The sequence below is a fragment of the Haematobia irritans genome, chromosome 4 (assembly GCF_050003625.1).
Source record: "Haematobia irritans isolate KBUSLIRL chromosome 4, ASM5000362v1, whole genome shotgun sequence".
NCBI lineage: Eukaryota > Metazoa > Arthropoda > Insecta > Diptera > Muscidae > Haematobia > Haematobia irritans.
Genome location: NC_134400.1, coordinates 188,768,219 through 188,784,096, shown reverse-complemented (window position 1 = coordinate 188,784,096; position 15,878 = coordinate 188,768,219). Strand labels below are relative to the sequence as shown.

General features: G+C 25.8%; 2 protein-coding genes across 2 annotated transcripts in view; one reads left to right on the top strand and one right to left on the bottom strand.

The window, feature by feature from the left end:
• galene (potassium two pore domain channel subfamily K member galene) overlaps positions 1-14,844 on the bottom strand; it is a 39,282-nt gene extending 24,438 nt beyond the window's left edge. Inside the window, exons 1-2 of the mRNA XM_075303566.1 lie at positions 14,337-14,844; positions 11,589-11,835 (exon numbers count right to left, since the gene is read on the bottom strand). Coding sequence (XP_075159681.1) covers positions 11,589-11,835; positions 14,337-14,543 — 454 coding nt within the window. The 5' untranslated portion in view covers positions 14,544-14,844. The remainder of the gene's footprint in view (positions 1-11,588; positions 11,836-14,336) is intronic.
• Positions 6,353-7,886, top strand: LOC142232863 (uncharacterized). Its single transcript, XM_075303567.1, has one exon. The coding sequence runs from the start codon at positions 6,524-6,526 to the stop codon at positions 7,427-7,429; it is 906 nt and encodes a 301-aa protein (XP_075159682.1). The 5' UTR covers positions 6,353-6,523; the 3' UTR covers positions 7,430-7,886.
• Positions 14,845-15,878: the final 1,034 nt, after the last annotated feature.

Here is a 15,878-nt window from a genome sequence, read left to right as displayed (position 1 = left end):
ATTTCTATAGAAAATTTTGTCAAAATTTTGTCAAATTTTATTTCCATAGAAAATTTTGTTAAAATTTTATTTCTATAGAAAATTTTGTTAAAATTTTATTTCTATAGAAAATTTTGTTAATATTTAATTTTTATAGAAAATTTTGTCAACATTTTATTTCTATAGAAAATTTTGTCAACATTTTATTTCTATAGAAAATTTTATACAATTTTTAGTGAAAATTTTATTTATATAAAAATTTGTAAAGTACCTCTAGTGGGAGAGGAATATTTTGCAAAATCTACCAAAACATCAAGAGTTCTACGAATCTATCAAATAATAGGTTAGGTTAGGTTAGATTAGGTGGCAGCCCGATGTATCAGTCTCACTTAGACTATTCAGTCCATTGTGATACCACATTGGTGAACTTCTCTCTTATCACTGAGTGCTGGCCGATTCCATGTTAAGCTCAATGACAAGGGACCTCCTTTTTATAGCCGAGTCCGAACGGTGTTCCACATTCCAGTGAAACCACTTAGAGAGAAGCTTTGAAACCCTCAGAAATGTCACCAGCATTACTGAGGTGGGATAATCCACCGCTGAAAAACTTTTTGGTGTTCGGTCCAAGCAGGAATCGAACACACGACCTTGTGTATGCAAGGCGGGCATGCTAACCATTGCACCACGGTGGCTCCCTATCAAATAATAATAAACCCCCCCCCCTTAAAATTCTTGAAAATTTCAAGTAAACCTCGTTTTCCTCGTTTTGGTGGATATTTTATTCGCACGAGTCCTTCCAATTTCATAATATTCTACCAATTAATACATCCAAGATAAGCCCTTTGTGTTGGGCATATTAATCTGATAACATCACTTGAAAATCAATGTCAATGGCCAACCTTCGTGGCAGTGATGGTGGTGTGACTGAGCCTATTATCCCAATGAACAAGATTCACACCTCTCACAATATAGTTTTTGTTTTTTGTAATAAAATTCTGAGAACTGTTGATAAATCCTCTGTTTCGCCGAATCGAACGGTGAAATATGTAAGGCCCAATAATTTGTTCATAACAAAAGCCTGTCAGCGATATATTATTCTTAACAATTAGAAAATCTTGGAAAGAAATTAAAAACAAAAAAAATAAATCAGTTTACGTGATTAACGAGAACACATTGGGCCACAATTGAGTACGTGAGCTCAGTGAAGCACGCAAAGATTTGTTGTCGATAGGCTTAGGATAGGAAGTCGAGAAGTGGGAGTATCCACCATAGCCAACAAAGCAATCCATCCATCCGTGTACCATTGATTGATTGCATGAATTGCGCATGCACAAGTGGATAACTGATTATTGTGTAAAGAAAATAAATTTATGAATCGGAATTTTATTTAACTAAAATTTATGTCCACGCAAATTCACAAAAAAACCATTACATTGGATGGGACAAAATTAAGCACAGTGGGCTTGAATGAAAAAAGATCTTGAGGTCTATTAAAATCCCCACGTCTCAATTTTTTTCTCCAAATTTGAGACATGTCCTCTTGTGAGAGGTTAATTTTAATGTGATAATATAGCAAACGTCTCAAGAAAGTTGTCCACATAGAAAAACAAAATTCACAAAAATTATTCCAATTAAATTTTTAAATGAGTTTTAAAAAATATTCAATTAAAAATTTAATTGATTCAACAAATATTTTAATTGAAACAAAAATTAATAGTATAAATTAATTTTTTACTTGATCTTCAATTAATTTTTTAATTGATACTATCATTTGTGTGATTGAAGACATTTCAATTAAAAAATTAATTGGATCAATTAATTTCGTGATTGAATCAAAAAAAATAATTTTTTTGTGTGCACCAATTTTGAGAGGTTTCACTGTAAATTATACACTCTTAATGTTAAATAAATTTTCATTAAAATTGAGCTAAATTCATAAATTCAATACAATTATTGAATATTCTGATAAATTACGATATTTTCGAACTATTAATGCACAATTTCATTGTCTTAATGATATATTTTCGTTATGAATCATGAATCAAAAAGTCGACTTTTCAAGTTTTGGACATTTTCTGCCAGTGTAAAGGCAGAAAATATTTGGTACTATTAACGAAAATTTTCATTAAAATAAAGCCAATGCAACCAAGTCATAAATTCAATGAAATTTTTCGTTATTGTTATGAAGAGTAAATAAAAAAACGAAAACATACTACATACTAATGAATGTTTTCGTTGCTTTTATGAAGACTTTTGACAAAATTTTCTACCGAAATAATATGTTGACAAAATTTTCTATCGAAATAATATGTTGACAAAATATTCTATAGAAATAAAATTTTGACAAAATTTTATATAGAAACAAAATTTTGACAAAATTGCTGTAGAAATAAAATGTTAACAAAATTTTCTATAGAAATAAAATTTTGACAAAATTTTCTATAGAAATAAAATTTTGACAAAATTTTCTATAGAAATAAAAATTTGACAAAATTCTCTATATAAGTAAATTTTTGATAAAATTTCTGTAAACAGAATTGTGACAACATTTTCTATAGAATAACATTTTTATTACAACACTTTCTATAGAAATACGGAGCCACCGTGGTGCAATGGTTAGAATGCCCGCCTTGCATACACAAGGTCGTGGGTTCGATTCCTGCTACGACCGAACACCAAAAAGTTTTTCAGCGGTGGATTATCCCACCTCAGTAATGCTGGTGACATTTCTGAGGGTTTCAAAGCTTCTCTAAGTGGTTTCACTGGAATGTGGAACGCCGTTCGGACTCGGCTATAAAAAGGAGGTCCCTTGTCATTGAGCTTAACATGGAATCGGGCAGCACTCAGTGATAAGAGAGAAGTTCACCACTGTGGTATCACAATGGACTGAATAGTCTAAGTGAGCCTGATACATCGGGCTGCCACATAACCTAACCTAACCTTCTATAGAAATAACATTTTGACAAAATTTTCTATAGAAATAAAATTTTGACAAAATATTCTAGAGAAATAAAATAAAATAAAATAAAGAAATAAAACTTTGACAAGTTTTCTATAGAAATAAAATTTTGACAAAATTTTCTATAGAAATAAAATTTTGACAAAATTTTCTATAGAAATAAAATTTTGACAAAATTTGCTATAGAAATAATATTTTGACAAAATTTTCTATAGAAATAATATTTTGACAAAATTTTCTATAGAAATAAAATTTTGACAAAATTTTCTATAGGAATACAATTTTTACAAAATTTTCTATAGAAATAAAATTTTGACAAAATTTTCTATAGAAATAAAGTTTTGACAAAATTTTTTATAGAAATATGTTACAATTTTGACAAAATTTTCTATAGAAATAAAATTTTGACAAAATTTTCTATAGAAAAAAAATTAACAAAATTTGCTATAGAAATAAAATTTTGACAAAATTTTCTATAGAAATAAAACTGTGACAAAATTTTCTACAGAAATAAAATTTTGACAAAATTTTCTATAGAAATAAAATTTTGACAACATTTTCTATAGAAATAAAATTTTGACAAAATTTTTTTAGAAATAAAATTTTGACAAAATTTTCTATAGAAATAAAATTTTGACAAAATTTTCTATAGAAATAAAATTTTGACAAAAATTTCTAAAGAAATAAAATTTTGAGAATATTGTCTATAGAAAAAAATTTTGACAAAATTTTCTATAGAAATAAAATGTTGACAAAATTTTCTACAGAAATAAAATTGTGACAAAATTTCCCATAGAAATATAGTTTTCACAAAATTTTCTATAAAAATAAAATGTTGACAAAATTTTTTATAGGAATATAGTTTTCACAAAATTTTCTATAGAAATAAAATGTTGACAAAATTTTCTATAGAAATAAAATTTTGACAAAATTTTCTATAGAAATATAGTTTTGACAAAATTTTCTATAGAAATATAGTTTTGACAAAATTTTCTATAGAAATAAAATTTTGTCAAAATTTTCTATAGAAATATAGTTTTGACAAAATTTTCTATAGAAATAAAATTTTGACAAAATTTTCTATAGAAATAAAATTGTAACAAAATTTTCTATAGAAATAAAATTTTGACAAAATTTTCTATAGAAATAAAATTTTGACAAAATTTTCTATACAAATACAATTTTGACAAAATTTTCTATAAAAATAAAATTTTGACAAAATTTTCTATAGAAATAAAATGTTGACAAAATTTTTTATAGGAATAAAATTTTGACAAAATTTGCTATAGAAATAAAAGTGTGACCAAATATTCTATAGAAATACAAATTTGACAACATTTTCTATAGAAATAAAATTTTGACAAAATTTTCTATAGAAATAAAATTTTGACAAAATTTTCTATAGAAATAAAATTTTGACAAAATTTTCTATAAAAAAAAATTTTGACAAAATTTTCTATAGAAATAAAATTTTGACAAAATTTTCTATAGAAATAAAGTTTTGACATAATTTTTTATAGAAATATGTTACAATTTTGACAAAATTCTCTATATAAATAAATTTTTGATAAAATTTTCTGTAAACACAATTGTGACAAAATTTTCTATAGAAATAAAATTGTGACAAAATTTTCTATAGAAATAAAATTTTGACAAAATTTTCTATAGAAATAAAATTTTGACAAAATTTTCTATAGAAATAAAATTTTGACAATATTTTCTATAGAAATAAAATTTTGACAAAATTTTCTATAGAAATAAAATTTTGACAAAATTTTCTATAGAAATAAAATTTTGACAAAATTTTCTATAGAAATAAAATGTTGACAAAATTTTTTATAGGAATAAAATTTTGACAAAATTTGCTATAGAAATAAAAGTGTGACCAAATATTCTATAGAAATACAAATTTGACAACATTTTCTATAGAAAAAACATTTTGACAAAATTTTCTATAGAATTTTAAATTTTGACAAAATTTTCTATAGAAATAAAGTTTTGACATAATTTTTTATAGAAATATGTTACAATTTTGACAAAATTTTCTATAGAAATAAAATTTTGACAAAATATTCTATAGAAATAAAGTTTTGACAAAATTTTTTATAGAAATATGTTACAATTTTGACAAAATTTTCTATAGAAATAAAATTTTGACAAAATTTTCTATAGAAATAAAATTTTGATAAAATTTTCTGTAAACACAAAATTTTCTATAGAAATAAAATTGTGACAAATTTTCTATAGAAAAAAAATTTTGACAAAATTTTCTATAGAAATAAAATTTTGACAAAATTTTCTATAGAAATAAAATTTTGACAAAATTTTCTATAGAAATAAAGTTTTGACATAATTTTTTATAGAAATATGTTACAATTTTGACAAAATTTTCTATAGAAATAAAATTTTGATAAAATTTTCTATAGAAATAAAATTTTGACAAAATTTTCTATAGAAATAACATTTTAACAAAATTTTCTATAGAAATAAAATGTTGGCAAAATTTTCTATAGAAATAAAATTTTGACAAAATTCTCAATATAAATAAATTTTTGATAAAATTTTCTGTAAACACAATTGTGACAAAATTTTCTATAGAAATAAAATTGTGACAAAATTTTCTATAGAAATAAAGTTTTAATAAAATTTTCTATAGAAATAAAATTTTGACAAAATTTTCTATAGAAATAAAATTTTGATAAAATTTTCTATAGAAATAAAATTTTGACAAAATTTTCTATAGAAATACAATTGTAACAAAATTTTCTATAGAAATAAAATTTTGACAAAATTTTCTATAGAAATAAAATTTTGACAAAATTTTCTATAGAAATAAAATTTTGACAAAATTTTCTTTAAAAATAAAATTTTGACAAAATTTTCTATAGAAATAAAATGTTGGCAAAATTTTTATAGGAATAAAATTTTGACAAAATTTGCTATAGAAATAAAAGTGCGACCAAATATTCTATGGAAATAAAATTTTGACAAAATTTTCTTTGAAATAAAATGTAGGCAAATTTTATTTTTTTTAAATGTTAAAAAATTTTGTGATATTTTTTCTATCCTACTGTTCGAATTCCAGGCGTACCGAATGGATGTACGATCAGAAGCATGACAAGTCTTTCGGATGATATTGGCTCTGGACGGACGTATATTTTATAGCTAGTTTGATGATGTTCCCAACAAAAAACAAAAAACTATAAAAGAAACGATGACGTTTTCTTCTTCTGATCCATTCCATTGTGATGTTTTATGGTGGAGGCGGGATGAGGCGGCCAGCTTTATGATACCTGATGGCCGGCTATGCTTGAGTGATTTGTGTGATTATCGTTGTTGTCGCACACACCAACCAAGCCAACGAGAACAGGGCCAACCAAATTTTATAAAACCGTCTGCACTTCAAAGCAGACAAAATATTCTTACAGCGCCCACGCTGTAGACAACGCGCCGGGAATTTGACACAACAAAATAAAGACGCGCATACGAAATAATAAACAAGAAATTTTGGAAAAGAATCAAACATCAGTTAATTAATTAAATAATAAAAAAACGAAAACAGAACATATCCGAATCAAAGCCGTCATGTCAATATATCGTTTGGCCATACTAAGCCTCACGTTGGTTGTTAGTGTCATTGGGGCCCAGGATAAATGGGTTTGGACAAAATCGAAAAATCAAAAGGTACTCGGTTATTATCCCTCGGCCAATAAGAAAGTGTACTACACAGAAGATTCCTATGCCCGCGCCGATAAGGATCGAGATCGTGAACCTACAACACGAAGACCTTTACCTGGTGAAGTGGCCAATGATGAAATCGAAGACTATAATGATGAGAATGAACAGCCACCAACAAGACAAAATAGCCCCTATTTACCAGGAGATAATTTTGGAGGAGCACAACCAGCCTATGGAGCAGGATCGGGCTATGGAGGTTTTAATCAATATCCCCAATATGGTGGTCCAGGGGGAGTTGGAGTTGGAGCACCTGGTTATCCTGGCCATTCTAATCCTGGAATTCTAGTAGGTCCTGGTGGTCCTACGGGTATCATAGGACGTCCACCCTCTGGCTATCCCGGTCAAGTGAGTTATCCCGGATATCCTGCCTATAATACACAAAATTTCTTAGGACCCACTAATCCCAATACACTGTATAATGGAGGTGTTGGGCAATTTGCTGGACCCACATATCCCAATACGCAACAACAACAGTTCGGTGGACCTCAATATCCCATAGCTCCTAGTCAACAATATCCTGTACCAGTTCTACCACCTCAATTCACTGAAGGCTATGGTTTATCAACATATCAACCGGGGAATGGTTATCCAACAAATGTAGCACCACAACAAAATTTCAATGGTTATTCTGGTTATGGAGGCTATCCCGGCCTAGATGAATATGTTCCCCAGTTTCGAGAAAAAAGTGCCAGTGTAAAAAACAACGAAAAGAGAATCGATGATAAAGTGGTGAAAAATCTTAAAAATTCCTAAAACAAATTTTGCTTAGTTTGTACCAAAAAAACAACAACAAAAATCATCAATCCCATCTAAAAGTTAGTACGCAGATGAAGAACGAACTTTACTCCCATATCCAAATAGAGATAAAGCTTTTAGCCGATATCAGATTTATGGTACAATAGTATTGACAAAATATTTAAATATTTTGAGAAAATCTTTAGCTTAACATACTTATTTGCTAATGGTCTTTTACAAATTTGGCAAAACAGACAAGTTCATGCAGCAAGAAAATCTCGATTTTGTAAAAGCCAGAGTCAAAAACACGCTTTTCTTAAGTTCTATAGAAAATTTTGTCAAAATTTGATTTCTATATAAAATTTTGTCAAAATTTTTTTAGAGAAAATTTTGTCAAAATTTTATTTTTATAGAAAACTTTGTCAAAATTTTATTTCTATAGAAAATTTTGTCAAAAATTTATTTCTGTAGACAACTTTGTCAAAATTTTATGTCCATAGAAAATTTTGTCAAAATTTTATTTCAATAGAAAATTTTGTAAAAATTTTATTTCTATAGAAAATTTTGTCAAAATTGTATTTCTATAGAAATTTTTTTTTCTAGAGAAAATTTTTTCAATATTTTTTTTATAATGTTATAAAAATAACATTTTGACAAAAGTGTGTCAAAATTTTTTTTTATATACAAAATTTGGCAAAATTTTATTTCTATAGAAAACTTAGTCAAAATTTTATTTTTATCAAAAACTTTGTCAAAATTTTATTTTTATAGAAAATGTTGTCAAAATTTTATTTCTATAGAAAATTTTGTCAAAATTTTATTTCTATAGAAAATTTTGTCAAAATTTTATTTCTATAGAAAATTTTGTCAAAATTTTATTTCTATAGAAAATTTTGTCAAAATTTTATTTCTGTAGAAAATTTTGTCAAAATTTTATTTCTATAGAACATTTTGTCAAAATTTTATTTCTATAGAAATTTTTGTCAAAATTTTATTTCTATAGAAATTTTTGTCAATAAAATTTTGCCAAAATTTTATTTCAATAGAAAATTTTAGCAAAACAGACAAGTTCATGCAGCAAGAAAATCTCGATTTTGTAAAAGCCTTTGACTCTGGCTTTTACAAAATCGAGATTTTTTTTTTTAATTCTATAGAAAATTTTGTCAAAATTTGATTTCTATAAAAAATTTTGTCAATATTTTTTTTCTAGAGAAAATTTTATTTTATAGAAAACTTTGTCAAAATTTTATTTCTATAGAAAATTTTGTCAAAAATTTATTTCTGTAGAAATAAATTTTATGTCTATAGAAAATTTTGTCAAAATTTTATTTCAATAGAAAATTTTGTCAAAAGTTTATTTCTATCGAAAATTTTGTCAAAATTTTATTTCAATAGAAAATTTTGTCAAAATTTTATTTCTATAGAAAATTTTGTCAAAATTTTATTTCTATAGAAAATTTTGTCAAAATATTATTTCTATAGAAAATTTTGTCAAAATTTTATTTCTATAGAAAATTTTGTCAAAAATTTATTTCTGTAGACAACTTTGTCAAAATGTTATATCTATAGAAAATTTTATCAAAATTGTATTTCTATAGAAAATTTTGTGAACATTTTTTTTTCTAGAGAAAAGTTAGTCTAAATGTTATTTTTATAGAAAAGTTTGTCAAAAATTTATTTCTATACAAAATTTTGTCAAAATTTTATTTCTATAGAAAATTTTGTCAAAATTTTATTTCTACGCAGGTGAAGAACGAACTTTACTCCCATATCCAAATACAGATAAAGTTTTGAGCCGATATTTATGGTACAATAGTATTGACAAAAAATTTAAATATTTTGAGAAAATCTTTAGCATACTTATTTGCTAATGGTCTTTTACAAATTTGGCAAAACAGACATGTTCATGCAGCAAGAAAATCTCGATTTTGTAAAAGCCAGAGTCAAAAATACGTTTTTTTTAATTTCTATAGAAAATTTTGTCAACATTTGATTTCTATAGAAAATTTTGTCAACATTTTTTTTTTCTAGAGAAAATTGTGTCAAAATTTTATTTTTATAGAAAACTTTGTCAAAATTTTATTTCTATAGAAAATTTTGTCAAAAATTTATTTCTATAGAAAATTTTGTCAAAATTTTATTTCTATAGAAAATTTTGTCAAAATTTTTTTTCTATAGAAAATGTTGTCAAAATTTTATTTCTATAGAAAATTTTGTCAAAATTTTATTTCTATAGAAAATTTTGTCAAAATTTTATTTCAATAGAAAATTTTGTCAAAATTTTATTTCTATAGAAAATTTTGTTAAAATTGTATTTCTATAGAAAATTTTGTTAAAATTGTATTTCTATAGAAAATTTTGCCAAAATTTTATATCTATAGAAAATTTTGCCAAAATTTTATTTCTATAGAAAATTTTGTCAAAATTTTATTTCTATAGAATATTTTGTCAAAATTTTATTTCTATGGAAAATTTTGTCAAAAATTTATTTCTGTATACAACTTTGTCAAAATTGTATTTCTATAGAAAATTTTGTCAAAATTTTATTTCTATAGAAAATTTTGTCAAAATTTTATTTCTATAGAAAATTTTGTCAAAATTTTATTTCTATAGAAAATTTTGTCAAAATTTTATTTCTATGGAAAATTTTGTCAAAAATTTATTTCTGTAGACAACTTTGTCAAAAATTTATTTCTGTGGACAACTTTGTCAAAATTTTATGTCTATAGAAAATTTTGTCAAAATTTTATTTCTATAGAAAATTTAGTCAAAATTATATTTCTATAGAAAATGTTGTCAAAATTTTATTTCTATACGAAATTTCGTTAAATTTTGTGAAAATTTTATTTCTATAGAAAATTTTGTGAAAAGTTTATTTCTATAGAAATTTTTTTTAAAATTTTATTTTTATAGGAAATTTTGTCAAAATTTGATTTCTATAGAAAATTGTGTCTAAATTTTATTTCTATAGAAAATTCTACCAAACAATAAAAAAACTACCATTTGTGGAACTGTGGCAACCGTGATTACAATATAATGTGACACTAAATATATTTCTTCAGAAGCAAATAAAAATGTTGTTGCTCTTAAACAAAATACCTTATTAAAAATTATCTACACAGTAAAAAATATCACAAAAAAATTCCCAATTGAAAAGTTGATCGAAATTGAAAACTTTTTCAATTAAAAAAGTAATTGATACTCTTAACCATTTAATCAAACTAGAAACATTATTGATATTTGTTTGAATTTTTCAATTAAAAATTAATAGATACAATTAACTTGTTAATCAAACTCGGAAAAAAGTAATTGATACTATTAACCATTGAATAAAACTAGAAACATTATTGATATTTTTTTAAATTTTTCAATTAAAAAATTAATTGATACAATTAACTTTTTAATCAAACTCGTCAAAAAATTATGGATATTTTTGTTTTTAAATTCTTAATTAATTATTATTATTATTTTTTTTTAACTATAAATTTTTGAATCAAACTAAAAGGAATAAAAATAGTTATAGAAAGTGATTGAAATATAGTATAGCGATATTGTTTCGTTTTTAGTTAAAAAAATAATGAAGTTTTGCAATCAATATCAATTAAAAATTTAATTGAATCAATTAAAAAATTAATTGAAATTTTCTAATGAAATCAATTAATTTTTTAATCAAGTATTTTTTGATGCTCAATTAAAACTGTGCTTCATACTATCATGTTCGACATTTTTTTTTTCAATTAAAAAAGTTATTTGATCAATTAAATTTTGTGATTGAATGTGAAAACAATTTTTGTGTGTAATTTCAATTGTCTAAAATTTCGTCCCGAAGGAAAATATATTGTTGGATGTGAGGAGAAACATTTTGTTTTTCATTTGCGTGCTAAGCTTAGAGGCCAATACTAAATTCATTCATCGTGATAGGTTTCCATAAAGTAATATTTCATATATATTTAAATTTTCATAAAAAGAAAATGCAATCAACAATTTCAGTGGCTGGCGAAATTCCCCTTAAAGCGCCAACTGTTACTATTGTGTTCACTGTTGTATAGCAAACAATATTGTAATATTAAAATTAAGTTATTCACCTTCATCTTAAAATTCATCCTAAATTTAAGTTTAGTTTTTTTTTTTTAATGTCAATGTATATTTTTTAGCTTTAAGTTTTGTTATTCCTTACCTATTGTTGTGATAACAATAATTGAATAAAACAATGATCCAGCAAATGTCCATTGTGTTGTATTGACATTGTCGTCACCATCCCAGCCATTGGTTTTCATAGCTGTCAATATTTGTTGTTCGAAAAATTTCAGTTTACCCTGTATTTGATTTTTCCATTCCGTTTCCTGGAGGAAGGTTTGATTATCCGAATGTTTCCAGATTATTTCCGTTAAGTTATAGCGCATTTTATGGATATCCTTTTTCACCTGAAATTAAAAAAAAAAAAAAACATTCTAAAGTAAAAATTGATACACTGAAAAAAATATTGTCACAAGCACAAAGATTTTTTTGTTCTGCTATTGTAACAGGTTGGCTGATAAGCCCCCGGTCTGACACATAGATGGCGCCGCTAGTATTAAATGCATATTATTTTTATATAGTACCAACCTTCAATTGATTCGTGTCAAAATTTGACGTCTGTAAGTCAATTAGTTTGTGAGATAGAGCGTCTTTTGTGAAGCAACTTTTGTTATTGTGAAACAAGTAAGGAAAGTCTAAAGTCGGGCGGGGCCGACTATATTATACCCTGCACCACTTTGTAGATCTAAATTTTCGATACCATATCACAGCCGTCAAATGTGTTGGGGGCTATATATAAAGGTTTGTCCCAAATACAGACATTTAAATATCACACGATCTGGACAGAATTTGATAGACTTCTACAAAATCTATAGACTCAAAATTTAAGTCGGCTAATGCACTAGGGTGGTACACAATGTTACTAAAAAAAATGTGGGAAACATTTAAATCTGAAGCAATTTTAAGGAAACTTCGCAAAAGTTTATTTATGATTTATCGCTCGATATATATGTAACATATTAGAAGTTTAGGAAAATTAGAGTAATTTTTACAACTTTTCGACTAAGCAGTGGCGATTTTACAAGGAAAATGTTGGTATTTTGACCATTTTTGTCGAAATCAGAAAAACATATATATGGGAGCTATATCTAAATCTGAACCGATTTAACAAAATTTGGCACGCATAGCTACAATGCTAATTCTACTCCATGTGCAAAATTTCAACTAAATCGGAGTTAAAAATTGGCCTCTGAGTGTAAATCGGGCGAAAGCTATATATGGGAGCTATATCTAAATCTGAACCGATTTCAACCAAATTTGACACGCATAGCTACAATGCTAATTCTACTCCCTGTGCAAAATTTCAACTAAATCGGAGCAAAAAATTGGCCTCTGTGGTCATATGAGTGTAAATCGGGCGAAAGCTATATATGGGAGCTATATCTAAATCTGAACCGATTTTAATAAAATTTGGCACACTTGACTACACTACTAATTGTGCTCCCTGTGCAAAATTTCAACCAAATTGGGGTAAAACTCTGGCTTCTGGGACCGTATTAGTTCATATCGGGCGAAAGATATATATGGGAGTTATATCTAAATCTGAACCGATTTCTTCCAAAATCAATAGGGTTCTATTCTGAGCCCAAACACATACTTGTGCCAAGTTTGAAATCGATTGGACTAAAACTGCGACCTAGACTTTGATTACAAAAACGTGTTCACGGACAGACGGACATGGCTATATCGACTCAGGAGCCCACCCTGAGCATTTTTTGCCAAAGACACCATGTGTCTATCTCGTCTCCTTCTGGGTGTTGCAAACATTTCTATTTATTTGTATAAAAAAAATTTGTCAAAATTTTATTTCTATAGAAAATTTTGTCAAATTTTTATTTCTATAGAAAATTTTGTCAAAATTTTATTTCTATAGAAAATTTTGTCAAAATTTTATTTCTATAGAAAATTTTGTCAAAATTGTATTTCTATAGAAAATTTTGTCAAATTTTTTTTCTATAGATTTTTTGTCAAAATTTTATTTCTATAGAAAATTTTGTGAAAATTTTATTTCTATAGAACATTTTGTCACAATTTTATTTCTATAGAAAATTTTATCAAAATTGTATTTCTTTAGAAAATTTTGCCAAAATTTTATTTCTATAGAAATTTTTGTCAAAATTTTTTTTTCTATAGAAAATTTTGTCAAAACTTTATTTCTATAGAACATTTTGTCACAATTTTATTTCTATAGAAAATTTTATCAAAATTTTGTTTCTATAGAAAATTTTATCAAAATTTTATTTCTATAGAAAATTTTTGTCAATTTTTTTCTACAGAAAATTTTCTCAAAATTTTAACAATTTTGAAAAATTACCGATTTGAAGAAAATCGGACAAAAATTAACCAACCCTGGCAACCCTACTTACAATATTACAAAACTTCTGTGCCTAACACTATATAGTACTGGTTTAGAAGCTAATCATTGAAATGTTCTAAGAAAATCATGGATACAAGAAATTTCCCTCATGGGAAATATTTATGGATTTTGAATTTAAAGAAATCTCTTTCAATTTCAATTCAAATAAATTCGAATAATCTGCCCTACACTTTATTGGCCATAGTGATTTGCAACGACACTCTCATAATTCTATGATTCAATAAAAACTTCCAATAAATAACAATAAAGGCGCTTAAATATTTCTAAAAAATTTTACAAAAAAACAACAAGCAAAAATGATCATATTGACCAGCAACACCATAGTGGTTGGCCACTAGACCACCAGATGTGAGGCATGCTTATTTTCTATGTATGGTGGGTGATTCATTTATAGTAGTCATTATCTGCTAGCCATGAGTGGACGATCGGATGGGCTAAAAGAAATATTTTTTCGTTTTTTTTTTCACTTACCTCAGTTTCGTGATCCCCTTCCAAATGCTGAAAGAGATAGGCCCCACCGACACAATAGCACACCACCATCAGAATCAATGTCACGTGCGACACAATACAAGTGATCACCTTCCATGAAAAGCAGATGGCTGTGACGCATCGTCCACGTTCCCGCTTGACCGGTTCAAGCATATGTGGCGGCAGTGAATGGGCTCGGCGAGTCGACATTATTACCGTTCGGGAAGAAAAATTCGACTATGGGTTAGTGTTTGATTTGCTTTGCTTTGGTTTGGCAATGGTTTATGGTCCAGTTCGAATAATTTGATTTGTTTTGTAATTAATTTTGTGTTGGTTTCTTTTTGGCAATGATCAATGCTGAAATGATTGATTTGCTATATTAGAACCTTCCTGCTGCCTCTTCGTCTTCGAATTGCTTAGCCGAATTTGATGAAAATTTCTGCTCGATGTTGATTAGGAAATTAAAACGCTTTAATAAAAATGCATATAGACCATAATGTCCGATGTTCTCTTTGTGGTGTGGGCGATTTCTAATGCCCAATAAATTAAAAATCAATTAATTATGATTTGTTTTTCCTTATTTATGAATTACAAAAAAAGAATGCACACAGTGTACAAAATCACTTAATATGCAAAATGAACTAAATGTATTTTTTTTATTAATTCTGCAATTGTTTCACTTATTTTCTATTTTCTCACTGGAAGAGAATCAAAATTTGTAATAATACCCAGCAAAGAAAAAGCGTCGCCAAAAAAGTAATTAAAATATTCTTTTTGGATTCGGAAGTGGACGCAAAATTAGCGCAGAAGTGATGCGTTTAATATGGGCTGTCCATAGGACGGATGTCCACTTCTTAAGGTGTAATTCGAATTCAGTGATTTGGATGTTTGACAAAATTTTCCAAAGAAATAAAATTTTGACAAATTTACTATAGAAACAAAATTTGACAAAATTTTCTATAGAAACAATTTTGACCTTTTTTATAGAAATAAAACGTTGACAAAGTTTTCTGTAGAAATACATTTTTTTGTAGAAATACAATTTTTAAAAATTTTGACAAATTTTTCTATATAAATAAAAATCTGACAAAATTTTCTATAGAAATAAAAATTTGACAAAATTTTCTATAGAAACACAATTTTGACAAAGTTTTCTGTAGAAATAAAATTTTGACAAATTTTTCTATAGAAGTAAAATTTTGACAAAATTTTCTACAAGAAAAAAATTTGACAAAATTTTCTACAGAAATAAAATTTTGACAAAATTTTCTATAGAAATAAAAATTTAACATTTTTTATTGAAATAAAATTTTGACAAAGTTTTCTGTAGAAATAAAATTTTGACAATTTTTTTTATGGAAGTACAATTTTGACAAAATTTTCTATTGAAATAAAATTTTGACAAAATTTTCTATAGAAATAAAATTTTGACAAAATTTTCTATATAAATAAAAATTTTACAAAATTTTCTAAAGAAATAAAATTTTGACAAAATTTTCTATAGAAATAAAAATTTTGACAAAATTTTCTATAGAAATAAAGATT